The 27,244-nt window shown below is 35.6% G+C and overlaps 3 protein-coding genes across 6 annotated transcripts; 1 reads left to right on the top strand and 2 right to left on the bottom strand.

Annotated features, from left to right (window-relative positions):
* Positions 1-506: 506 nt before the first annotated feature.
* rgs2 (regulator of G protein signaling 2) lies at positions 507-2,117 on the top strand. The gene is made up of 5 exons (XM_055217802.2): positions 507-634; positions 726-812; positions 913-974; positions 1,324-1,490; positions 1,593-2,117. The coding sequence occupies exons 1-5, from the start codon at positions 546-548 to the stop codon at positions 1,767-1,769; spliced, it is 582 nt and encodes a 193-aa protein (XP_055073777.1). The 5' UTR covers positions 507-545; the 3' UTR covers positions 1,770-2,117.
* Positions 2,118-7,024: 4,907 nt separating this feature from the next.
* Positions 7,025-13,158, bottom strand: uchl5 (ubiquitin carboxyl-terminal hydrolase L5). Its single transcript, XM_055218038.2, has 11 exons — positions 12,944-13,158; positions 10,538-10,601; positions 10,353-10,458; positions 10,137-10,262; positions 9,987-10,048; positions 9,769-9,899; positions 9,525-9,588; positions 9,342-9,444; positions 9,146-9,259; positions 8,908-9,006; positions 7,025-7,268 (listed from the first exon to the last, which is right to left on the bottom strand). Exons 1-11 carry the CDS (start codon positions 13,017-13,019, stop codon positions 7,224-7,226), a joined length of 990 nt encoding a protein of 329 aa, XP_055074013.1. The 5' UTR covers positions 13,020-13,158; the 3' UTR covers positions 7,025-7,223.
* Positions 13,159-13,433: 275 nt separating this feature from the next.
* On the bottom strand, positions 13,434-15,173 carry glrx2 (glutaredoxin 2). 4 transcript variants are annotated; one of them, XM_055218042.2, is made up of 4 exons: positions 15,084-15,173; positions 14,355-14,418; positions 14,035-14,211; positions 13,434-13,910 (listed from the first exon to the last, which is right to left on the bottom strand). In XM_055218042.2, exons 2-4 carry the CDS (start codon positions 14,415-14,417, stop codon positions 13,761-13,763), a joined length of 390 nt encoding a protein of 129 aa, XP_055074017.1. In that variant the 5' UTR covers position 14,418; positions 15,084-15,173; the 3' UTR covers positions 13,434-13,760. The 4 variants fall into 4 exon arrangements, with proteins under 4 accessions (XP_055074017.1, XP_055074015.2, XP_055074018.1 ...); XM_055218040.2 differs by lacking the exon at positions 15,084-15,173 and adding an exon at positions 14,909-15,075; XM_055218043.2 differs by lacking the exon at positions 15,084-15,173 and adding an exon at positions 14,711-14,885.
* Between the last annotated feature and the right edge of the window lie 12,071 nt (positions 15,174-27,244).

Below are 27,244 nucleotides of genomic sequence, written 5' to 3'. Positions count from 1 at the left end.
CTGTATATCAAAAGGTTTTTAAAATCACACAAGCTGTTGAAATTTATTGTTTTCTGTACAAATGTCAAAAAATTCATAAATCAATATACATTTACCTGAGAAGCAAATGGCCTAAGATATCAAGTCTTGTTATATAACTTAAGAAACTTAAGTAAATTTATGCTTAAAAAATGGGGCAAGACAAAGTTGGGTATAGTTAATAAAGACTTCATTTTTCTCACCCCCAACTTTTAGATATTAAGATATAAAAATATTGTTTTGCAGTACATTATTTCATTTCACTGCAACCACGTGTTTGATTTGTGTATGTCATAAAACAGCACAGGTTTTAAACTCAAAACAAGTTCATTACTTATTTTAAACCCTAAAGTCATGTTTACTTTAAAAGGAAAAAAAATCCAGTGTTCCTGCCAACAAGACCTACACAAGCACTAGCACTCAAACACTCACACATGCAACCAATCACATGCTTCCTTCACTGATAAGGCCCCGCCCTCAGCACAGAGCACTCACATATAAAGAGCAGCACAGCATGTTGTTTTTAGATGTTACTGATACACACAGAAACAACAATAAGAGCTGCTATATACACAAGCATGGAGCGACTGATCTATTCAGAAAATCCTGACATGAGGTGAGATTTGTTTTATGCTTGTTTTAATCTTTTTTTTTGTAAAACAGTAAGTATGTGGTTGCTAATGTGATGTTGGATATACAATTGACAGAAGGAAGACTTGGAGGTCAAAGACGCTCTTCAGGAGCTTTCCGCAAAAAGAAATGTCCAGGAACACAACGCGGAAAAATGCATACAGGTATGGAAATGATTAATAATGTACATAACCAAATGCAAAATTATTTTGTAAATACCAGTGTTAAGGAAAGAATACTTAACAATCTTTCTAAATTGTGCAGGCCGTCTGCTGAAGAAGTTAGTCAATGGGCACAGTCTATGGATAATTTACTGAACAGTAAATGTAAGTACAGTATTGCATCATTTTCATTGCTTTTATTGCTTATTACTATACCCTTTTAGAAAAAAAGTCAAATATTAGCCATCACTGGGGTGGTACACTTTCAAAAAGTACACTTTTGCACCTAGAGAGTTCATATGAACCTCAGAGGTACATATTGGTACCTAATGTATACATATCTGTACCTAAACGGTACATAATAGGACCTTTTTAAAGGGTACCGCCCCAGTGACAGCTTGGGACCATTCATTTTTGACACTGTAGGTCATCAAGAAAATAAACTGGGGCACATACTGAATGACTTCATATATTCAAAGAGATTTACTTCATAAATCTCTCTTCTCATCTACAGATGGATTAACTGCATTTCGACTCTTCATGAAGTCTGAATACTGTGAGGAAAATATCGAGTTTTGGATGGCCTGCGAAAAGTTTCGAAAGATCAACTCCAGATCAAAACTCAGATCCAAGGCAAAAAGAATATATGAAGAATTCATCCGGGAAGGTTCTCCGAAAGAGGTAAGGTGGCCTACATCTTATCTTATTCAATATTGCAATGCCAACAATGAATATTTGCTTTGGCGAAAAACACATTTTAATCTATTTCGTCTCTTCTTTCAGGTCAACTTGGACTACCACATAAAGGAAACAGTCGACCAGTGCCTTATTCTCCCAACACAGACCAGCTTCATAGCCGCTCAGAACAAAGCATATCACCTGATGGAGCACAACTCGTACCCTCGCTTCCTGGAGTCTGAACTCTACTGTCGGCTTTGTGAATTAGCAAAGAGAGAGTAATATTATCGTAATATTTGAAAATTACAAAAAAATGGTTTACATTAGAAATGCTGGGCATTGAAATGTCAGGACAGATGGTAAAACAGGAGTTGTTGCACTAAAAATTTCAACGTATTTATATTTTGCATATTTTGCACAATATATGTAAATAGTTATTAAAATGTAATTCCTAGTGATCACATGATCAACTGTATTTGTTTTGGGTTTTTTTTTTAAGTAACCGTTTGTTCAAGATTTATTGCTTTTGGTCTGTTTTTATATTGTCATCTTGTTGACTGGCTCAACAAGTAGGCCTACATGATGTTTGACATCTTTTTTACAAATAAATTATAAAATAATTTACATTCGGTGTCTGTTTGGTCTGGTTATTGTTAATGTTTATTAATTTGGTTTAATCATAATCTCAAATAAAATTTGCAAAAAAATATTAAAGAAGTCCCGCCCTAACCCAATTCCCTTAGTTGGCACAATTTTAACAAATAGGCAAAAATGTTATACACTGTATAAAGTGATAATAGAATTTACCTTTTTTTTACTAAGATTTGTCAACTTACATTTTTACTTTTTAAGAAAAAAGATAAAAAGAAGGTGAGAAACTTAAAATTTATTTCAATTAGTAAACTAAAACATTTAAGCTTTATCAATTAATGTGAATCAATGTTACCAATTGAAATAATTTTTTTAAGTTAATTCAACTTTCACTTTTTACAAACACAAAAAAACAAAAATTCTGAATGGCTCTTTGGTAACTGTTATTGCACATTAATTTGAGATTACTGTATATCTTTTTTAAAAAACACACAAATAAATACACAAATTTTCTTTAAATATGTTTTTGCAGTAAAGTTGCTCAAGATAGATTAAACATTACATACAAATGAAAAAACAATCCAAAAATTCACAAAGAAATGTTGATGTCCTACAAGTTTCATTAACCAAACCATCATCACAAAATTGTATTACTTAAAATCAGATGTACACATTTTAATGCAGCCATAGTTAACATCACTGCATTATGTTAATACACTATAGATTTACATAGACTAAATTTATTTACAACAGGATCTAAAAGCAAACGTACATACACATCAATACTAACTCCACCCAAGTACAAACATTTAATGCAAATAAGAGAGATCTGAACACTGTTTTATTTGCCCAGGTTTGTTCCAAGTCCACATATCTGACGTAACCTAACATATTTTGGTATATGTGACTTGATTCTGCTTTTGCCATGATCTCATTGCAGGCAGACACTGTCCAGATACCAAACAGTCCATCTGTTTTGACTAATCCAAGAAGAAAGTGTTTACAGAAACCAAAGTGGCTTTTTACAACAGCAACGACTTTCCCATATCAGTCTGCAACGTTTAACAAAGGCATTCATTTATATATATGAATGCATTTGCACTATTAACAGCTTTTATTATATTGCACTTGTATAAAGTACCTTTTTACATACAGTATTGTTCAAAATAATAGCAGTACAATGTGACCAACCAGAATAATCAAGGTTTTTAATATATTTTTTATTGCTATGTGGCAAACAAGTCACCAGCAGGTTCAGCAGACTCCCAGAAAACAAACAAGACCCAGCATTCATGATATGCACGCTCTTAAGGCTGTGCAATTGGGCAATTAGTTGAAAGGGGTGTGTTCAAAAGAAACAGCAGTGTGGCATTCAATCACTGAGGTCATCAATTTTGTTAAGAAACAGGTGTGAATCAGGTGGCCCCTATTTAAGGATGAAGCCAACACTTGTTGAACATGCATTTGAAAGCTGGGGAAAATGGGTCGTTCAAGACATTGTTCAGAAGAACAGCGTACTTTGATTAAAAAGTTGATTGGAGAGGGGAAAACCTATAAAAAGGTGCAAAAAATGATAGGCTGTTCAGCTAAAATGATCTCCAATGCCTTAAAATGGAGAGCAAACCCAGAGAGACGTGGAAGAAAACGGAAGACAACCATCAAAATGGAAAGAAGAATAACCAGAATGGCAAAGGCTCAGCCAATGTTCACCTCCAGGATGATCAAAGACAGTCTGGAGTTATCTGTAAGTACTGTGACAGTTAGAAGACGTCTGTGTGAAGCTAATCTATTTTCAAGAATCCCCGCAAAGTCCCTCTTTAAAAAAAAGGCATGTGCAGAAGAGGTTACAATTTGCCAAAGAACATATCAACTGGCCTAAAGAGAAATGGAGGAACATTTTGTGGACTGATGAGAGTAAAATTGTTTTTTTTGGGTCCAAGGGCCACAGGCAGTTTGTGAGACGACCCCCAAACTCTGAATTCAAGCCACAGTACACCGTGAAGACAGTGAAGCATGGAGGTGCAAGCATCATGATATGGGCATGTTTCTCCTACTCTGGTGTTGGGCCTATTTATCGCATACCAGGGATCATGGATCAGTTTGCATATGTTAAAATACTTGAAGAGGTCATGTTGCCCTATGCTGAAGAGGACATGCCCTTGAAATGGTTGTTTCAACAAGACAATGACCCAAAACACACTAGTAAACAGGCAAAGTATTGGTTCCAAACCAACAAAATTAATGTTATGCAGTGCTCAGCCCCATCTCCAGACCTTAATCCAATTGAGAACTTGTGGGGTGATATCAAAAATGCGGTTTCTGAAGCAAAACCAAGAAATGTGAATGAATTGTGGAATGTTGTTTAAGAATCATGGAGTGGAATAACAGCTGAGAGGTGCCACAAGTTGGTTGACTCCATGCCACACAGATGTCAAGCAGTTTTAAAAAACTGTGGTCATACAACTAAATATTAGTTTAGTGATTCACAGGATTTCTAAATCCCAGAAAAAAAATGTTTGTACAAAATAGTTTTCAGTTTGTACAGTCAAAGGTAGACACTGCTATTTTTTTGAACACACCCCTTTCAACTAACTGCCCAACTGCACAGCCCCAAGAGCGCGCACACCATGAATGCTGGGTCTTGTTTGTTTTCTGAGAATCTACTGAACCTACTGGTAACTTGTTTGCCACGTAGCAATAAAAAATATACTAAAAACCTTGATTATTCTGGTTAGTCACATTGTACTGCTATTATTTTGAACAATACTGTATATGCATTTGGCAGATGCTTTTATCCAAAGCATTCAATCCATATATTTATCAGTAAACCTATGCATTACCCAGGGATCAAACCCATGACCTTTGCATGCTCTACCAATGCTCTACCACTTAAGTGTACAGTAAGACTTTATAAATAAAACATTTCACAAAAGAAGTCGGCAAGTTTCAGAGACCTCATTAAACTCGAAACACCAACAATTCTGACCGAGTAGACACATGCATTGTAAAAATGGCTTAGATCCAGACACACCCAAAACCAGATTATCAAGGTCTTCCAGATTACTTGGAAACAGTAAGACAGGTGTGTTACTAACTGCAAAATGTGATTGTTTAGTAATGAATCTGAATATCCATGGCATGAATGTGGTTGCTAACAGTTTGTTATAAAATTCATACATAATGCAAAAAAGTGACAAAATTCAATGACATTTCTTAGCCCATTTAACTTAATTTCTGTGGTTTAACTTGCATATTTTGCATTGGCTATTATTTCAAGATATTTAGATTTTTTTCAAACAGATGTTTGATTCTCAACAGTTTTTGAAACAAAACATTATAGACATGCAAAACATTGTACAGTAAATACGTCACGCTTTTGAACTAGATTAAGATTGTTAGGACTACAAGTCACGCCCTACACATACAAATATAAATTATATAAATGACTTCCTAAAGCAAGTGTACAGTTTGTTCTTTTCCCAATAAGATAAATGTGGTTGTCAAATCACAGTACTCGTGCATTACATTGTTTTTTTTTAGATCACTACTGGCCTAGAGACCTGAATGTAAATAAACAGTTCAGCAAAAATAGAAACTAAAGCTACGCGTCATTGTGCACGCAACTGGTACGACACTGCCAAGTATAGATTAAAAATAGATAGCATCTGGCAAATGCCTGTAGTTTAAAAAACATTTGTTCAACTTTATTAACAGAGTTTCTTTCACATTTCAAATGAATTGGAAAGTGCCATTTTAAAGGAATTTACTTGCTTTGATATGATGCACAATTGATGCTTTTACAATCAACAAATATTTACTTTAATATACTTCAATACACTACATTTATGTAGGCATATGAAAAAGCAGCACACTTGTTGCTACGAACCTTTATTTAAACAAACATTTTTTGGATAATAGATTTTATTTTTAACTCAGTTTATGCATTTTCCCCACCAAACATTGCATTTCAAAGAAACACGCATCTGCATTTTTCGTGTTTCAACCTAGAGTATCTCATAAGATATGAACACATGCAAATTAAAGACGCTGCATCGTGAACGGTTACTACAGCTATGACCGCAGCAAATCCGTGTGAATCTGCGTCATGTCCCTCTTTTAAACATCCCAGACGACTGGAAACAACAAGACAAAAAACATCTCTATTTACAAACACATGAGACCCGAAACTGCTATGTAAAGCAGCCAAATTGTAGGAAAACAAGAAGTTGTTACTGTAGCTCTTGCTTTATAGACTATAGTTAAAGATGGTCTAGATTAGGGGTCTCCAACTTCTTGAAAGCAAGGGCTGCCACAATGGATAAAATAATCTACTAGTGCTACTTTTGAATATATATTTTTATATAATAGCTATTATATAAAAAATAACAAATATTCAAATTGAGGCTATTGATAGATTGTGCTTTGGCGGGCAACTCAAAGGCACCATGTTGGAGACCACTGGTCTAGATTTATGACGTCATTAAATCGACAATAAATTGTCTTGCCGGTATACCAAATTGTTTCTAAAAAAAAGGGAGTTTGCATTTTAAGTTACTTGTAAACAATAATACCTTTACTGCAATAATAATTAATAAAATTATGTGATTATTTTGGAGCAGCAATGAAAAGAAAAGTTCATCCTAAAATAATATATTTAATTATTTACTCGCCCTCATTCCATTCTAAATTTAGTTTAACATTCACCAAAAAGTGTTGACGTCTGTCCTTTCTTTCCATCTGTGAAGCGGCTTCTAATCCTTCAAACTGGATCTGTAAACCGGATCAACTATTTCCTCTACAAAATTGTACACATTAAGTCACAATTATTTAAAAATGCGTTCAGTCACTAGCTTGGAATGACATGAGGATGAGAAAATGGTTCTCATTGTTTGCATGAAATACTTCTGTATATTGTGCACTTTTAAGAAAAACATGAAACTGCATAATTACTGAACAAATGAAAATTTATAAGAAAATAAGACATTATTTGAACATCTCTTCGCATGCATGCACAGACATATAGGAAATGACAGCAAGCACCATGCTTGACATTACTTCCTGGTGCTCCTTTTATGGGATACAGGTGACAACTGAGTGTTGTGTGATTCCGTGGCATAAGCTTTTATGGGGTCTAACAGTGTGGCGTTACTTTGCTCCTTGCACTTTTTTGGCACTTTGCTTTTCCTTTGCCTGAGAACACAAAAGAACGGGAAGAAAACGTAATTAATTATCTTAAAAGGCGGAGTCCACGATGTTTGAAAAACGCATTCGAAAAGAAGACGGGCCGACTACCAAAACACACTTATAGCCAATCAAATCAAATCAAATGCCGGGTTGCGTATGTGTGGGGCGGGTCTATCAACAGAAGGTCCAGATTCTATTGGGGTAGGGGCGTGTTTGTTTAGGTGATTTCAAATATCAACATTTGCTTTCAAACATCATGGACTCCGCCTTTAAGCTTAATTTAGAAAATGTGACCGTAGACCACAAAACCAGTCATAAGTACACTCTTAGAACGAATGTGTTAAAAACAACACATTTGTGTTGATTCTGGGACAAGACACTAAATGCGTTGTCCCAGAATTCACCCATCTCTGTGTTATTATTGAAACAACACATTTTGTGTTATATTTTAACACAAAATCAACACAAAATGACACAATGTGTTAAAATTACACAATGTTTTTAAAAGCTTAACGCACAAAGATGTGTAAAAAATTAACACATCCTTTCTAAGAGTGTACCAAGGGTTTATTTGTAGCAATAGCCAAAAATATAGTGCATGGGTTAAAATAATTGATTTTTGTCAAATAATAAAGATTAGGTAATGTTTCATGAAGATATATTTTATATATTATAAAGTGATCTTCTCAATATTTAGATTCTTTGAATCCCTCAGAATCCAGATTTTCAAACAGTTGTATCTCGGCCAAATATTGTCCTATCCTAACAAACCATACATCAACGAAAACTTTTTTTCTGTATATTTACCCTTTTGACTTGTTTTGTGGGCCTGGGTCACAAATATGTTAACACTTTACAATAAAAGGTTGTATTTTTTTAACATTAGTTATTGCATTAGCTAACAATGAATAGCACTTCTACAGCATTTACTAATCTAAGTTCATGTTAGCATTTAAATAATAATATCAAGTTTTAACTATTAACATTAGTTAATGCACAATGAACTAACACTAATGGTATTGGGATTAACTAACATTAATAAAGATGAATAAATCATGAAAACCTATATTGCTCATTGTTAGTAATGTTGACAAATACAACCTAAAATGTTATAAAATTTTAAAAGCAGTTTGCAACCCATTAACCTCTGCATAACGTTAAAATTAAATATTTAATGAGGAAAAAAGACACTGGATTTTTGCGAAATTGAATAGAATATGACTGGAACTAAATATTCGAATGGAGCCAGAATTAAATAAGAATTTGTTAAATTTGGCTATTTGTTCACATAATACAATAGCCACGCAACATCAGAGAAAAGGCAACTTATTTTAGTGGAAGAGAAAGTTATTACATTTTATTCTTAAAATACAATCAGAAACATTTAGCAAACTTTGACGTCAACAAATTGATAAGATCAAAACAGTGTCAGTTTAATTAATGTTAAATTACCCAACCAACACTGCCCTCTAGTGTACTGTGGAGCATCACATCAGACACCTTTAACTTTCAACATACAGTACATCACTGTCCAATCCAGATAACGATTTTTTCTGTTTCTCTGTGACCTCATAAATAAACCTCATACAGTTTCTTACCAGTTCTGCCTGATCTATCAAACTTGCAATTTAATAATACAAATTACCTTTTCAACCAATGGTATCAGCTGCTGATATTCAGCCAATGTCTTCAGTAACTCCATAATAAAGGGCAGATAGTTGTGTTTCCTTCTAATGTTTTCGACCTAAAAAAGCAGTCGAAACAAAGAACACATTATTCCTACACTTTCTATATTATCAATTTAAATTAATCTGCTTTCACACTACACAAAAGCATATAGGAATCGTACAGTATGAGTGAAATAAGCAAGTGGGAAGACGTACTTTATATCTTTTAAGTTTATGATTCTCTACTTCAATCAGAAGCTGATACTTCTCGATCTCTAATTGGATAGAGCGAAGATGATTTCCACTCTGATCTGTGTCCATTGGCTCTTCCTGTCAACAACAGAGTTGTGTTTGAGTGATTTTTTCATTGTATGTGCAGAACTAGTAATGTTTTACAGTTAGCGTGATGTACCTCTGTTATCTGGGTCTGTAGTTCAACAATCTTTCTTTCGTAGATCATCTTTCGATCTGATACGATGGCCATCAGGTTGAAACGAATTTCTCCTTCGCTGTATCTGATATTGGCAGTAATGTCATTTAATGTAATGTAATTTATATCATAAATAAATATAAAGCATCTGTATTCAGCACTTACTTTTGTATTCTTTTCTCAATAACGGGTCGCACAGCACCAATCCAATCATCCTGGTTACACACACCTAAGACAGTGAAAAAATTGGGAAAATGAAAAGGGGACAAAGAAATGTTAATTATCTCATAATAATCATGATTCATCTAAAAATCTACATTTTGATTAGAGGATCACAATATGACATACTAAGACCCCACCAAAAATACCTAATTTTACTACACAGACGAGGATTTAAGTTTCTATATACCCAGATCTATGGGTCCTTCACGAAGTCCATCCAGCTCATACAATCTACCATTAACAGGAACGTAGCTAACAAAGTGAAACGCATCTTCTTCTTTAGCAGAAGATTTGGAATCAAACTCAAACATTTGCTGTCTGAAAAAAATAACACATATTATTCAATATTATCACTATTTGTCACATGGTTACTGAGAAAAGAGTTCACAAAAGCAAATACACAACCTGGCAAAGCCGTTGTGGACTTGTCGAATCACTTCCGAGTTACTGAGAGCGAGACCCTTCATCTTGAAAAACAGACAAAATATTAAATCTAAATTCTATAAGAGCTATTTCCATTGCCTCTTACAAAAGATTACTGAAACAAATACTTACTGCTGCATCAAAACTGTTTGAAAACTCTTTAAATTCTGTCAGTGTTTCCCCAAGATGGATATCAGGATGTATGCAATTTAACAACACGCTGATGATCGCTTGGGTTGCACAGGCATTGTTGATGACCTATGATGTTAAACATATTGAAATTATGGTTTAACAGTTGGATGTTGCTGGAACGTGATAAAACGCACACAAAAATACATAACTGAGCACCTGCTTGGCAAAGAAGATCTGCTCCAGCCTTGAGTCTTCAACTATGGACCCTGCTGGCTCCTCACCGGGTTGCCACTTGAAGAGGAAAATCAGACCATGAACGGGCCTAAAATTGATTAAATTACAGTTAAATATGCAACATGTCAGATAAAAGCACTGCTTATACTGTATGATTCTTGGCTTACTTGAGATTTTCAAAGTTCTCTGGCTCCATGCTCCATATCTCTTCCACCTGTGCACCTTTGCACCCTTATAAAGACAAGTTTGAGAGTGTTTATGATCACACATTAGCAGACACAGTCTGTGTTTAAATTTAAATCTGTCTGTCTTTGAATCTTACATTAGATTTGATGCCATTTAAAAATGGCTAAATCAAACACCCTAATGATGCTCAACATTCTTATGAAGCATTAAAATACTAAATCAAACATTTGTAATGCACCTACTAAACACAAGAAAACCCGAATCAAACACTGATGTCACAAAAACCTGAACTGAGCAATTCAAACATCTCTGTGATGTCACAAAATCATGATTCGAACATTTCAAACATTTCTGCAATGTCACAAAATCATAATTCGAACATTTCAAACATCTCTGTGATGTCACAAAATCTAAATTCGAACATTTCAAACATTTCTGCTATGTCACAAAATCATCATGATTCGAACATTTCAAACATCTCTGTGATGTCACAAAATCCTGAATGTCCTTAATCATGTTGTTACAAAACCGCATACATTTCTTTGTTCTGATGAACACACAGAAAGATATGTTGAGAAATGTTTGTTGACCCCATTTACTTCCATAGTATTCTTTTTCCTACTATGGAAGTAAATGGAGTCCATGTACGGTTGGGTGATTCTCACGAAACCATTGAAACACCACGCCACTAATGATTTTAGCTTTAAAATGTGTAATATAGTAACATTAAAAAGCATCAGAATTAACACAATACTGTGTTCTACCTTGCACAATTTGTGATTTCAACATAAGAATTTATAATTGTAAATTTTATCTCATTTTCTGCTGAAATTCTCATTACCGCAATGTGTCCGGCTGTGTTTGAACATGCGTTATGTTGTAATTTAATCAAATTAACACAAAAATATTAAGAAAAAAAATAAATTGATGTTTTGCTAGACTACTTTAGATGACAGAAAAAATATTTACTGAATATTCATGTATAATAATAATGAAGAAAAATTAGGAAAATGATGTGTCCATGCCTGATGTTCTCATCCTCCGCAACACTTTTTGAGAACAGTTTAAGCACACATACAGAATTTTAATAAAGTTTGATTCTAAGTGACCAAGCACATGGACCAGTTACTTCAAGATGGCTACCAGGTAAGATCATTTTTTTACAGTTAATTTGAAATATTGTCTTGTCAGAATGCTTACACGACATTTTGATTATCATTACCGCAACAGATGCTTATTAAATGTTAATTTAATTAATAGAAGCATAATCTTTGATTTTAAATGCATGTGCAGAATCTCCAAATTATGTTCTTTCAGGTTTGTCATGTCATTTTGAAAATATGTCAGTGTTGATGTTTTCTGACTGACTGTTGCGGTAATGAGATTTTTTAGGACTAATTTTTTAAATTATGTTAAAAAAGTGTTAAATGATAAGTAAAAGTTTTTAAATTAATGTTTCCATTTACTCCAGACTTTGTTTTTCAATGTCTGGTGGGAAAAAAAGTAAGTTTAAGCAATTTTTACATTTTCATGCTTGACATGTTTAAAACCAAGTTTTCGTGAGAATCACCCGGTTGGTTACAAATATTTCTCAAAATATCCTTCTTTGCTTTCATCAGAACAAAGAAATGTATACAGGTTTGTAACAACATGAGAGTGAGTAAATGATGACAGAATTTTAATTTTTTGGGTGAACTATCCCTTTAATCAAACATTTCAAACATCTCTGTGAAGTTACAAATCCTAAATAGAACATTTCAAATGTCTCTGTGAGTGACTTCACAAAACCTGAATCAAACACTTTAAACGTCTTTGTGACATCACAAAATCCAGAATGTCCTAAAGCAAACATTTTAAACGTCTCTGTAACGTCACAAATGCTGAATAGAACATTTCAAACGTCTCTGTGACGTCACAAACCCCTAAACCAAATATTTTAAACCTGTTTTTAATGCAAGAAGATTTCAAACTGAAAATTTCAAATGTGTCTATAACGTTACAAAATCCTGAAACGATAATGATAAATGTGTGTATGATTTCATAAAATCCGAAATTGAAAATTATATAAATATAATTATTTATCTATGCAATCTATGCATTGACAGAACAGCATAAACGAGTGACATCTGTCATTCTGAATGATTTAACAAGCACTTTGCAGCTGACTCATGCACTGATCTCAGTTCAGTGGATTTGATGGTGATGGCGTAGGTATTGTCCTGCGATCTGTAGACTACATTGTATGCTGGCGATTATCTAAAACAAGCCTTAAATAAATTTCAGACCATCCGATATATCAGGAATCAAATCAGTGAACTAGAACACAACAAACGCAGTTAACGTTACCCCCTCCGCTAATGTAATAATAAAAAACAATGACTACTCACCAAAGCCTTTAATCAACTCAGTAAAAACGCCCGGGTCACTTTCCATAAGACACCATTCCCCTGCGCTTCCCGCCATTTCTGAATATATTTTATTTTACTGTAAACAGTATGTAAGCTCGTGTAGCGGTTAAACAATGCTAATACTGGACTCTCATTCACACATCCAAATGTTTTCCCGGCATTCCTTTCGACACGCATCAATCTTCTTCCTCATGCATTACATTCAATGAGCAAAGCGCACTTCTGCCACCACGTGGTCTGGAGTGCCGGTTTTTGGCCATTACTGCAACTTAAATCGTAACAGAACTGTCAGAATTTAAAGGGCATTTTAAAACGTTTATAAATATTAGAAACAAAATGTAACACTGAAAATTCTACATATATGAAGCTTTTACTAATAAATGAATTAACAATTATTGAATTAACAAAATCCTGGTTTCTTTATGCTTGTATGTTTATAATTTAACTGAAAACAATAAGCATTTCAACATTATTCTTGAAAAGACTTTAATAATTTAATTAAAATATTTCTGTACACATAACAGTGAGGTAGAGCTATTTAGCTCATGGTTATTTAAAAAAACAAATGACCAAACATTTTTTATTAAAAAAACATACAGCAAAGTGTACTTTAGTACAGTTGGTTGTTTAGTATATTATTTATAACAACAAAAATAATGGAAAAAAACAACAAACAACCAATAATATATACATACTCAATTATTCAACAAGCAGGCAGATCAGATGCTATTTTTCATCATAGCAGCAATACAGTACATTTTAATAACACTAGTGTATAACCACAACAAAACCAATATTAAAGATTCTGCTGAGATTGGGTATTCCCTGAGCCTTCACAGCATTGCCTACACTCCTCAATAAGTGGCAGTAGTTTTCCTTGCTGGTGAAGCTGTTTTGTATCTGAGCCTCCTCCAATGCACTGTCCATTAACAAAGACCCTTGGCACCTGAAATAGTTAAGAAGATTTTGACTTATACACATTGATTGTGCAACTGACAACTGCATACCCCATATAATCATCTGCTATGAGTGTATATATATTCACAACTTAAATAAATGACAGTACTTACTGTTCTGGCACCTGTCATTTGAGCCAAGGTCTCCTGAAGACGTCGGCCATCATTGTGCTCATCCAATTCAATGACTTTATATGAAGCCCCAATCTCTTTGAATACATTCTTAGCCATATTACAATAAGGGCATGTGGTCTTGGAAAATATCACAACACAGTTTTTGGAGACAACGTCCTATATTAAAAACAATAACAAAGGTTGAGGTTATTTAATTATAAAGCTATTTTCAAAAGGATGACATATGTAGCGACCACAGCTAGTTGTCATATGGTCTTTATCCTACACACCAATACAATACAAACTAGTGTAAAGCTTACCTGGACAAACTGAGTACACGCTGGGCTTGACAACGCTGGAGCAGAGGATGTAAAGTTCCCCATTCTAGATAAATGACATGAACTTAGTTAAATCAGTTTGAATACTCTATTCACATAAAACAGACTCATACTAATATAAAATATAACCTTGTGATGATCACAGGTTTGTACAGAAGACATGTTGAAGATACAAGAAATGCAAATACACTTAATACAGACAAAAGAGAGTTTGGCTGACAATTTAAATCGGTCATTGTCCAGAAACTACTGTCTGGTTTCTGGCTTAAGCTATTGGAAGTGAAGCAGGTAACAGAAGATGCACAGTAACAGCTCAGACTTTAATCTGATCAACTCACAGAGGATTTAAACCTTTAGTGATCTTTTAAACAGCATCGCTTTTGTCACCAGAAGTGGGTTAACTTGGACTAGTCTGTACACAACACAACTGCTGTTCGGAATTCCCCCATATTTACTTTAAATGGCACACGCGTTCTTATAAACAACCTAAAATCGAATATGTAACGTTAACGTATAATAACAGTTATGTTTATGACCTTAGGATTTGATAAGCCTGCTTGTATTTGAATAGAAAGCCCCTCGTAGACATTTTGACGACAAATCGTAAAGCACTGTTGGGCGGATTTAAAAAAATCTGAAGGACAGTCGATCACCTTCTTTCGACTTAACCTACAAAGATTTTAATCTGTTAAATACAAAACACATGCATACCTCTCAACCGGAAGCTCGTTGATGACGTTTTACGCTCCGGTCAAGTCCGCCTCTCACGCACATTATGGGTGAATTCCAAACGGCGTTTTAGCACCCTTGAAAGGCACTCCAGCTTCAGGTACCGTAGGGCACTTCGCATAAACATTCGCTTTCAAATAAAGAGAGAATTACGTTGTTTTCATTGCTCTACTCGGCACGTATATTTTAATTGACCACAATATGAGACACAACTGCGAAACTCCCTCTAGAATTTACACATCAAGCGTTCTGATCTTCGAAGGCAATAGGGATGATCACTTCCGATTGGAATACACCTTACGTATGCTACTCGCCTGTCCTGTTTACTTAAAAGCAACAGATGTTAGTTTTATTATAATTCAATTACAGCAAAACAGAAACATACAATTAGGCAATGCAAGGCAAGTTTATTTGTATACATTTCATACACAGAGGTAAAATAAATAAATAAATAAAATAAGGAAAGTGGGCTTACAGTTTACAATACAAATATACATATGATATACATAACATTTTAAAGACATCCAAGTTCAACTTTTTAGTAAATGCAATTGTATCCTAACTTTTTTTTGCTATCAATAAGTTGGAAATAATCCATATACAAATAAAATCAACCACAAATACCTTCAAACTAGGTTAGAATATTATTATTTTTTTGAATGAATATGAATTTTCCTTTTATGAATATAACATTTACAACAAAAAATCATAAAATATATCATAAAGTTAACATATATTTTTTGATTCAAGGATAAATGTTCCCCAATTTATTTTTAAAGGTGCATTATGTACATTTTAGAGGGATATCTTGACAGAAATGCAATATAATATACATAACTATATTATCAGTGGTGTATAAAGACCTGACATAATGAACTGTATTGTTGTTATTACCTTAGAATGAGGCATTTTTATCTCCTTACATCACGGGTCCCCTTACATGTTTCTACAGTAGCCCTAAACGGACACACTGCTCTATAAAGGGTATGCACGTGACTTCACCTTAGGTGAAAGTGACTGTGGTTACGCCCACTGTGGCAAAAAGTCTGAGCGACAGCATTAGCATGGCGCAAAAAAGTGCCATATGTCAGGTATGTAAAATTTTTTGGGGAAAAAATCCTATTAAAATACACCAATGAATACTCTTATTCTGTGTAATTGCAAAGATTTGTCAGTGAGCCTTTGTTAAAAAAACATCCATTATGATGAGCCTTGTGTTCTACAAAGGTGGGATGGTTTAAAGGTGCAGTGTGTAAGTTTTAGCGGCATCTAGTGGTAAGGTTGCGAATTGAACCAACGGCGTAGTCTACTGCTCACCCCTTGCTTTTGAAACACATAGAGAAGCTACTGTAGCTGCCACCGGACAAACACGTCATTGTCGGAGACATCTTAGTAAAAAAATTGTCCGTTAAGGGCTTCTGTAGAAAAATGGCGGCACAAAACGGCGACTTCCATGTAAGGGGACCATCCCTGCATACAGACAAAAAGGTCTCACTCCAAGGTAACAAACATATAACGGTTCATTATGAAAGGTCTTTGTACACCCCTGATAATATAGTTTTGTATATTATTTTGCATTTCTGTCAAGAGATCCTTCTAAAAATTACACACTGCACCTTTAATAGTGTTAGGCAAGACAAACACATGTCAGGAAAAGCAATGTCTGACCATATGCCAATGTCCACAAGACTACTGGTTGTTTGGCAAATTGTTAGAGTCATTGGTAAGGCTAAATTCAATTTAAACTGATAATAGTCCGTTTTACTGCCGTTTTCGCAGCAGCGGCTATGAAAACCAGCCATTTTGTTGAATGTTTTGCCACTCAACAGGGCGAGCTCCTGTGTGGTCACGTGGAAAAGTGACGTCGTTGCATACCCTCTATAGAGCACGTCATTCCTACGTTGTCTCAGATGACCACATGTTTGTCCAGCTGCATACAACTTTAATTTTATATTTTTAATAATTATAATATAAAACCCAAACTCTGTATTTTTCTTAATCAATTTATCTATATTGTAAAAAGGAAAAAGTTGGATCATCCAAAAAGTTGGATTGGAAAAAATCATTTAATTGGTAACACCTAAAAAAATATTTTTTATCTTAAATGTGTAAGTGAAACTACATTAAGTGAAAAATATGTTGAGAAGTGTTCAAAAAGTTGAAAAAAGTTGAAATAATTTAACTGAATTAGTTTGGTTAAAGTAACATAAAAAATATTGATTTGACATATTTTTTTTAAATATATTTATTTATTTCTATGACTTTTTTGTAAAAAATGGGCTACACACCTTCAATAAGGAAAGAATAAATGACTTTACCTTCAGTCATTGTCGTTTTTCACCCATAGGGTGGCGCTGTGACATTCTGTAAATGTTTTAACCATAAGCAACAATTTTTCTTTGGCATCTGTTATTCCTTGATTTTCGTCCCACTTTCCTTCTTTTATGACAAGTGATGTAACACAGCCCCTTATCTCTTTTTCTCAAAAGGTGCCACCTTGCCGTCTGCTAGACAGAGACAATTGATTTTTAACCGCTAAGCCCATAGAATTACGGCAGCATCTTATGTTTTTTTGTCACAACAATAAATGTTTTGAAAACCCATAAACAAGGATTTTCATAACACTTCTTTCTTTCTTTCTTTAATACGGTAAAAATGCTGGTTTGTTTCAACTCGTGGTTAAAATAACTAACGTTAAACAAATTAAAAGAGTTATATTTGAGTTAAAACAACCATTTTTACAGTATTCTTTCAAAATGTCAAGAACAAAAGAAACTGAATTATTTATAGGTTACATGTTTTAAAGTTTAATGGCCTGAACTCCATCCCCATTGATAATGTAAAAGACAGGCCGTGTGTCTTCACCTTTCACTTTCTGTAACAGTACACTGTACTTAAAAGGCCACTTGAAACTTGTTTGCTAGTTCAAAAACCTTCTTCTCCCTTATGATCTTTGTTCCCATCAAAAATACATCTGCTCCAGGTGGTACTTAAAATGTTTCCAGTGGGTAGATTTTGCTTTGTAGAATGAATAAAACTATAGATTTACATAACTAATCAGGATTATATCACATTATCTCCTGATCAAAATAGTCTGTTGCTATTAATTTTAAAGTGATTTTAACAATTTGTGACCCGGTCTGTAAAATCCCAGCTAAAGTTTGAAAGTTGAAATCAAACTTTGATGCTCTACCAGACATTGGATTGGATTTCACAGACAGGGTCACACATTAATATTTATATATTGAGTGAAAACGAATATGTAGGCTATTTGAGCTTTATTGATGTGACTGTGGGTACATAAAAGAAACAAAACTGGAAAACACTGCTTTGTAAATTGGACATCATATTTTTTTGCCATTTTCTCAAACTCTAATATGCTAAAATCGAGACAGATTTCTGATTTCTCGGACTCGTCTCGGACATGTTCCTTCAAAGACTTGGTCTTGACTTGGACCACAGTGGGAGAAGAAGGACTTGTTATTTCAGACCGAGTCCTCAAGACCAACGCATTTTTTATGTTCATATAAAAAACCACACAAAACATAACAATAAAAATAAAATGCAATGTTGAAGGGCATTATTTGAAAATAACATCCCATGGTGCAATGCAAAGATACTGCCATCAGAGCCGTTTATTTATCTCTAGCAATATAGGCAGAAGATGATGCATGTGGTAGGGTTTTTTTAATGATAGTAAAAGCATAATCCATATTAAGACGTTAAGACTGCTCTTCTAAACAATTCCCAATCTAGCTTAGTTCGTAGGCCTAACTGTTGATTATTAACTGGGGTGATATTAAATCATGAATATGAAAACCGACATGTTTTTATGGTCAGAGGAGGTCTTAACATAGAGGCATAGGTAGGCGCCTGCTTAGGGCCCCCTACCAGCGGTCATATTACAGGGCCCCCCAACCAACCTAAAAAATAAATAAATAAAGCCTTATCATCATGAACACTTCAAAAGCATGGTAAATTGTATTAATGTTCTTAAGAAATACATTGAAACTTTAAAGTAGTAGTTAAAATGTCCAGTTCATGTTTATCTGTCACTACACACATTCACTCCCTTCTTTCTAATTAAAATGGACTAGTCCATAACGGTGTGCGCGGCTTGAAAGATAAACAGTAGGAGTGACAGAAGGAAAGTATACGAACAGAGACGAATCAAGACAAATATAAACGCGAAAATTAAACAATCTTACCCAAGCGGCTCAAATAAAAGAAAAAAAAACGATGATGGGGCTTTGGTGAGTCAATCGCCTAGTTCTGCTAGTAATAGCGCTAGCCCTACACTGATGAAAATGATTTTGTGGTGAAGTAAATAACATTACTTCAGAAAAAACTAATTTAACCCTTATATTGGGGATGTTTTCGTCCACTATGGTTGCTGTTGAATCTTAATTTGGCCACAACTTTCTCTGTGTTTCAGCAAATGGAATGATTTTTGGTGACAAATTTTTGTTTGACACATATTTTGGGAAAATGCTTAGAAAATGTTTCAAAAACTCAACAATACACTGTGGGAAAATTCACAACCCTTTCGTTATCCATCCACTTAATCAGATACATATTTGGTTTCAAACTTTCTTGTCTCCCTCATTTACTGTCTGTGGCTGTTTTTGCCCCATTGACTTATTTTCTATTGGGTTCTATCATGACTATTAGTTTGTGTAGTGTTACACTTTGTGTGTTCTCTGCTTTCCATCTTAATTTAGGAGTAAAAAATTCATTCTCTTTTAAAGATCGGATAGGGGGGTGCGATACATACCTTCGCCTTGGGCCCCCAATTTGCTAAATCCACCACTGTTTATGGTCTTGGTCTCGACTCGGTCTCGACTCAGACTTGCTTCTTCAAAGACTTGATCTTGACTCAGACTCGACTGTATTTGAAAACCAACGGACTCGGTCTTGACTCTGCATAGGCGTTTTCGTCCCCATCACTTCTACCTTGTATAGCTCTTTTCATGCTTAAACCAACGCATAACCCACGTGTCAAGATGACGACAAAATCCTCTTTAGCATTTACACACTGCAAAAAGTGACTTTCTTACTTAATATTATTGCCTTGTTTTCAGTCCAAATATCTAAAAATTCTTAAATTAAAGTGATAGTTCACCCAAAAATGAAAATTCTGTCATCATTCATTCACTCTCATGTTGGTACAAACCTGCATACATTTTTTTTGTTCTGATAAACACGAAGGAAGATATTTTATGCAAGTAAATGGGGTCCACGAACGATTTGGTTACAAACATTTCTCAAAATATCTTCCTTTGTGTTCATCTAAACAAAGAAATGTATGAATGATGTGAGCGAATGATGACAGATTCTCATTTTTTGGGTAAACTATTCCTTTAATATGTATTTTCTTGATGAGCAAAATGACCCAAGAAAACAAGTCTAGTTTCTAGACGAAACTATACAATTTAAGTGAATTTGTGCTTTAAACAAGCAAAACAATCTGCCAATGGGGTAAGCAAAATTTTCTTGATTTTTTCTTGAATTAGGTGTGCATGTATTAAAACAACTTAAACTTAAGATTTTTTATCTTTGGTTAGTTTTATAACAAGCATACAGCATTCTAGTTATATGCCAAGCACTTGTATAATGGGTAGAAATTACGAGTAGGTAAATGTAGTTATAGTTAAATATTATTGTGAACAACCGGGGGCCTTGGCTTGAGGTCAAAAAGGTTGATATCCACAAATTTACAGTCTCATGAAAGTAACGGTGCCATTCACAAAACCATCAGCGAACCCATCACAAGCCCTAAAACGTAATTTCCGACCTCCAAATAGGTTTATACCGGTGCGCACGACACCCCTCGCCCCCGCTCTCCTCAGTGTCATCAGAATACACCCGGCTGATTTAACGTCCGCATGTATTCGTGGGCAGCCATGTAATCAAGGAGGAAGCGAGAGTTGAGGTTGCCCTCATAAATCACAGTCCCTGGCGGACAATCATCCCTTGCTATAAGAAGGCAGGCAGTAGTGAAGGCACTGATTTCACTCACAGCCTTATTAAAACTAGTGGAGGCGAAGAAAAAAAAAACACTCGTCTTTTTATTTATCGTCCCCATGTCATTTGCGTGCCACTCATTCTAGATCTGCCGTTCGCGCTTAAAATGATTGGCGCGGTGATGGAGTGATGCTTCAGTTGAGTTCACTGGAGAAATGGGTGCCGTTTCAATATTCTCCTGCCTCACTGAGCTGTGATTCCAGCCTCCTGTCAAAGCCAACTAACGTCTCCTTACGAAGTAGTCCGAGAAGCTTGTTTTGCCAATGCGCTGTGGCATTTTGTTAGAGAAGGTTACTGCACTTTGTCACGTAGGGGCTTATCTTCAAAGACGTCATTACAACCTGCATTTAAGGTGAAAAAACAGGCCTTTACAGTATATGAACAAAAACTGTTTGTTATAAAGCAATAGTTTACCCAAAAATGAACATTCTCTCTTAATTTTTCTCCCCTCATGTCATCCTTATATGACTTCTTTATTCAGTAATCAGTTAAATACAAACAAATCATTTTTATATGAGCCCATGAATGCATATCTCAGTTCTTTAGAGACCTGGAATATCATTATTGCAATCCTAATGGGTAGCCTACATTTTTGGCATTCATCAATCTTGTCCAATTTTGATCTGATCGACCAAAAAAGCATCTTAACAGGTATAAACATACTGTAAAAACCCAAACATTATGCATTTAAGGGTTTAAATGTCATTCTCTTAAACCTTAAAAATGTTGAAGCTCCAAAAAGTACAAACATTCTTCATAAAAGTAATCCACATAACTCTAGTGGGTCAATAAAGGGTCATGAGATGGGCCAGAACCAGTGGGGGCCAGTGACTTCTCTTCCGAGGGGCGCAAATTCAAATTATGTGTTCGGTGTGTCATGTGTGGCTTTTAATGTCAAAATATGTGTTTGGTGCATCATGTGAACCTATTTGCAGCATGCGTCATGTCAAAATACAGTAGGCACCTGCTGCATGTGGGCCAAAATTGTTTATGATAAAAGAGATGCTCACGTTCACAAAAGACACTAAATTCACTCGCAAGACACTAACTTAACACTAAACTCTGATTACACATTAGATCATGAGAGCGAGTATCTGGCAAATGTGAGTGACTTTGACTTTTTTTTATCATAAAACCCCTCTGACGCTTGTGCTGCAGGCACATATTATGACATGACACGTGATGCACATACGGACTACCGGCACATCCGGGAACATGACTGTAAATTTCGTCACCGCCCCTTTTTGGGGGATAAAAAAGCAGCCCTTCCATTGGCTTCCATTCAAAATAGCGGAACAAAACAACGTTTTTACACAGCCGGCAGGCGTAAATAACTTATGAAATCACTCAGATTAAACATGTCGAGTATTTATCTGTCCACCCTGCCTGCCATAGAGCCCGAAAGATACATTAACACATTTAATTTGGTCAATATAAAAACATGTCCCTTTCATTCTCACAGCGTCAAATTTGTGTAACAACCCCATCCAGTGATTGCTTGAAATATCGCTAAGCCAGTTAGTTGTATGACTAGACGGAAAAGTGCACTCATTACTCTAAATATAAAGACATAATAAATAAATACGAAGTAACTTTCAAATACGAAGTAAAATCATTCACTTGCTTCCCTGTTGACTCGATGAGGTACGAGTAAATGTCCGAGTAAGACACCTCTGGCCAATAGGGAGCGTTGTTACACAAATTTGATGCTGGGAGAATGAAAGAGACATGTTTTTATATTGACCAAATTAAATATGTTAATATATCTTTCGCGCTCTATGGCAGGCAGGGTGGACAGATAATTACTCAACATGTTTAATCTGAGTGATTTCATAAGTTATTTACGCCTGCCGGCTGTGTACGAACGTTGCTTTGTTCCGCTATTTTGAATGGAAGCCAATGGAAGGTCTAGTCTGATTTACCCCAAAAGTTGGCGTGAACCTGTTCAGAGACATTCTATGACGTTGCGCCGGTTGTGCGTATAGTTGACATGACGCGCCAAACACATATTTTGACATGATGAACCACACACATAACGTTTTGAAGAGCTTTGCATTGTGCGCCCTTGAAAAAGAAGTCACGACTGCCACTGGCCAGAACCAATGAGATTTGAAGCTATCAAAGTGCTGTCTTATTTGGCACAGTTATCTGATCTCCTTGTTTTGATTTCAATTTCGCTAAATAAGCTCAAAAGATATATAATTTTCTCTCACAAACGTATAATTTATTAACACACAGAAAGTCATTTACAAATCATTTTCAAAAATCTAAGGACGACATGCATAAAGCCTATCGTACAGTAACAATGCAAGGACTCTTTCCCTACCAGTGTGTTTAAGTGGTAGCCTGTGGAGGGGGTTTCCGCTCTGTATTCGGCAGGAATGGTTTGCCCTTTGTTGAAAAGGCACATACTAGTGATCCTGGTTGTTCAAGGTCTCAGAAGGGATTTCACAGCTTCTTGATCTCAGTAATCCACTGGTGTCCATTCAAGACGGCAAATGAAGTACACCCCAAAGAGGCGCTGCGGGAAATAGATACCTCCATCCGAGTGTAGCGCCGCTGTAATTGGACAGTACCAGGTGTGAAAAAGTGAGAATCATATTTTGATTGGGAGGAAAAAGCAATGTCATGGAGCCTTCACTGCTGTACAAAGGGACAAAGCTTGTTCTGCTGTAAATCAAGAGACTCAAAAAACACTGCAGCTGGAAATGTACAAAACACAAGGTTTAAAGGCCAAATCAAGATAAAAAGAATCAAGAGAAAAATCGTTCAGCCCAAAATTTACAATTCTGTCATCATTTATTCATCCTAATGTTGTATATTCTTTCTTCTGTAAAACAAAAAAAAAAGAAGATATTATGAGAAATGTGTTTAGTGGTTTTGTCTCACACCTTTTTTCCCTTAATATATGTGGTCCTGCATCTCAGGACCTATCAGGATTTTTTATCCTTGGACCTTTTATCAGTTGGCTTTAGAGACTCCTTCTGCCTGCCAACAGCTTGACTATTTTATCTCAGGCAGGAATTACGCTGACCTTGCAGCATCTCCTTATCGCTGCTTCAATAATCTTTTCTCACAGTAAAACACATCACAGTTAAATGACAAGTTCCCCACCGCAACCTTATATCACGACCGCCGAGTCTCTCAGAACACTTAACATTTAGCTCCTGCCTCTAGACTGAATGTGTATTTGAAACAATTGCTCTTGGTTATGGAGGCACAGTGTGTATTTCAGTCATATCTGTTTAGGCTAAACTCAAATAGCAAATATGGATTATTATGTGGTTCAGTAATTCATATACCACATTCATTTGAGTGTTTGATTAGCATTTTTGCTATCTGTAGTGCCAAAGTTAGTAACTCCGGTGCGGATCCGTCTGCTGTCAGGGTAGTTAATGTATATGCATTATTTCAGTTTTGTTGTTAACATTGTGCACATTTGTTATTGCATGCTGGGATGCTTCAACACATGGTTGGGTAAAATATGGACAAAAGCAAGGGCAACCAATGGATAATAAATCTTTTATTGTTTTACTTGATTTTATTTTATTTTACTTGTTGATATGTTTTATCATTGTTTAAAATGTTAACATGCATAAAAAAGCCAAGCTAAAATAAAAATATGTAATAAATAAATATTAAAATTGAGGCTATTAATAGAATGTGCTTCAGCGGGCAACTCACAGACTCCGTGCGGTCACCATGTTGCAGACCACTGGTTTAGATTAACTCCCAGATAGCAATAGACTCCGGGCCGGAACCGTACCGGAGGTAAAGCGTAGCAGCAGACTTCGGAACAGACTTGCCCCGGAGTCTATATTGCTATCTGGGCTTATGCTTTGTTTAACCCAAAAAGCTGGATTGTTTCTACCTGTTTTGTAGTTAAAATATGGACAATTTCTAGGTTTAAATCAATGGTTGTGTTTGTCCATATTGTCATTTATATATATATATATATATATATATATATATATCCTGCTTGAAGTAGCCATCAGAGAATGGGTACATGGTACATAAAGGGATGGACATGGTCAGAAACAATGCTCAGGTAGGCTGTGGCATTTAAACGATGCCCAAATGCCACTAAGGGGCCTAAAGTGTGTCAAGAAAACATCCCCACACCATTACACTATTGCATTAATGAGAAATTGAACATGTGTTCCTAATAATTATTTAGCTGTGTATACTCCAAAATAGAGCTTAAGTTGGTATATTAAAACTACAAATCCCAAAGTAAAAGATGACGCGCGTTATCATCTCCAACTTAAAACGCTTTCTTGGATTACAACAACCACGATGTATAGGCAACAATTTACTTTCTCATCCTGTTGACGTGGACACAGCGGTCATTGGGTATGGAAATACGGTAAGGAGCGTCACATTTCCGGCTGACGGTATTCAGGCCAATTACAACGTACTGATAAGCTGGCCAATCAGAAGACACTGCGCTTTTCAGAATGATGAGCTTTGTACAAAATCAACGGTTTTTAGGAAGGCAGGGCATAAAGCAGCAACAATAATGTACGGAAAATATAGCTGTCACTTTTTTAAGAGGACTTTTTTAGTGCACAAAAAGAAATGACATTTTTTGTTATTCTTTGATGAATGTTGTTTTCTTAATTTTGAATAAAGGAAGTCTAGTAAAAAGACATCAAAAGGGCTTTAATTTACATTTTCATTTTATTTAGCGTTTATTTAAGAATATAAATGCTTTAATTTTTTCTTCTTGTTTCACCGCAGGTGTCTTCATTTTATACGACAGTCTCTCTCTCTCTTTCATTCACTCACCCTCTCTCTCTATCTCTCTCCAGAGAAACGTGATGTGTTCTGTCACTTTCCCTGCTGCTGCCACTCCCCCCACAACAACTCCGTGGATCAATGGTCGGTTGCCATGGCAATGCAACAGCCCGGTTACTCTGAAGCCTTCTGTGGATCTGAACACCAAGGCTACCTGCAACCAACTGTCCTCCCTCTGGCTTACAGATTTGAAGCCGTCACCCTCCCCTGAACATGCCTCAAGAAACGGAGCCAAGAATAGCTCCTGCATCATAACACAGACACAAGTATTCCGATCTCGGGATTGTGATCATTCCCTAATGCGGGAGATTCGGTGTTTCCGAAAACAGCCACCTCTTACGAGGTCTGACGTATAACGTGCTATGTTGAAACTCTGCCTGCAGAGCAGAGGAAGTAATTTGTTTTTCCCTGTCATTCCTGGATGCGCCTATCCAAGCTTCCCACCAGCGCTCACTCCGAACACATTGAGCGGATCCACGTTATTTATGGAATGACAGATGGGCCAATTATCATAAAACCAAGAACGGTGCCTTTTGCTTTTCAAACAGTTGACTTCATTATCCGCAAGAGCGGAGGAGAGGATGGAGAGATATGGGAGGATAGAAAAGATGAAGAAGGGGAAGGATAGTGAGTTCTTCCTGTACCTTCGGAGCCTGACCTTGCGAAACAAATGTTGGCATGCATAGCAATATGTTTTTTTACGATGAAGAAACAGGAAGGGGCCAGAATACAGCTTGGCACTTTAGTGTGGAACTGTTTCTGGAGTAAATCGAAGAAATTAATCATTTTTGCAGCAGTCACCTGAAGAAAGTGGCACTCATGAAAACTGATGGACAATATATCCATGCAAACACAAGGAGACCCAGGGGTACATGTTATTGCTTACGGGTTGTTCTTTTATAGCTTGGGAGACTTAATGTAGCTCGACTGGTAAAGCAATGTGCTAGCAATGCAAAGGTGATGGGTTCAATCCAAAGAAGCACACATGTTAAATAAAAATTTATATCTTTAATGCACTGTAAATTACATTTGGATAAAAGCATCTGCATAAATGTTCTCGCAATAAATAATCGGGCTAAAATATGCAAAAATGTAACAAGTTAACACTGGTTGATTTCAAGGTTTTGTGACAGTCCTAAAATGCCACATTTTAGTGACACATTTGTCTTTTGTGTAACAGTTGTACCATAAAAAATGAAAACAGACAGCACTTCTCTTTCATTGATTTGATTAAAATTTGATGCTGTTTCGTGCATGTGCATGAACTTGCCTGACCTGTTCTTCATACTGTTCTTCCACAAACTCCCAGCAAGCTTAAGAGA

The sequence above is a fragment of the Misgurnus anguillicaudatus genome, chromosome 23 (assembly GCF_027580225.2).
Source record: "Misgurnus anguillicaudatus chromosome 23, ASM2758022v2, whole genome shotgun sequence".
NCBI classification, from domain to species: Eukaryota; Metazoa; Chordata; class Actinopteri; order Cypriniformes; family Cobitidae; genus Misgurnus; species Misgurnus anguillicaudatus.
Note: the sequence above shows the minus strand (reverse complement) of the source record. Positions and strands in the feature narration are given on the sequence as shown.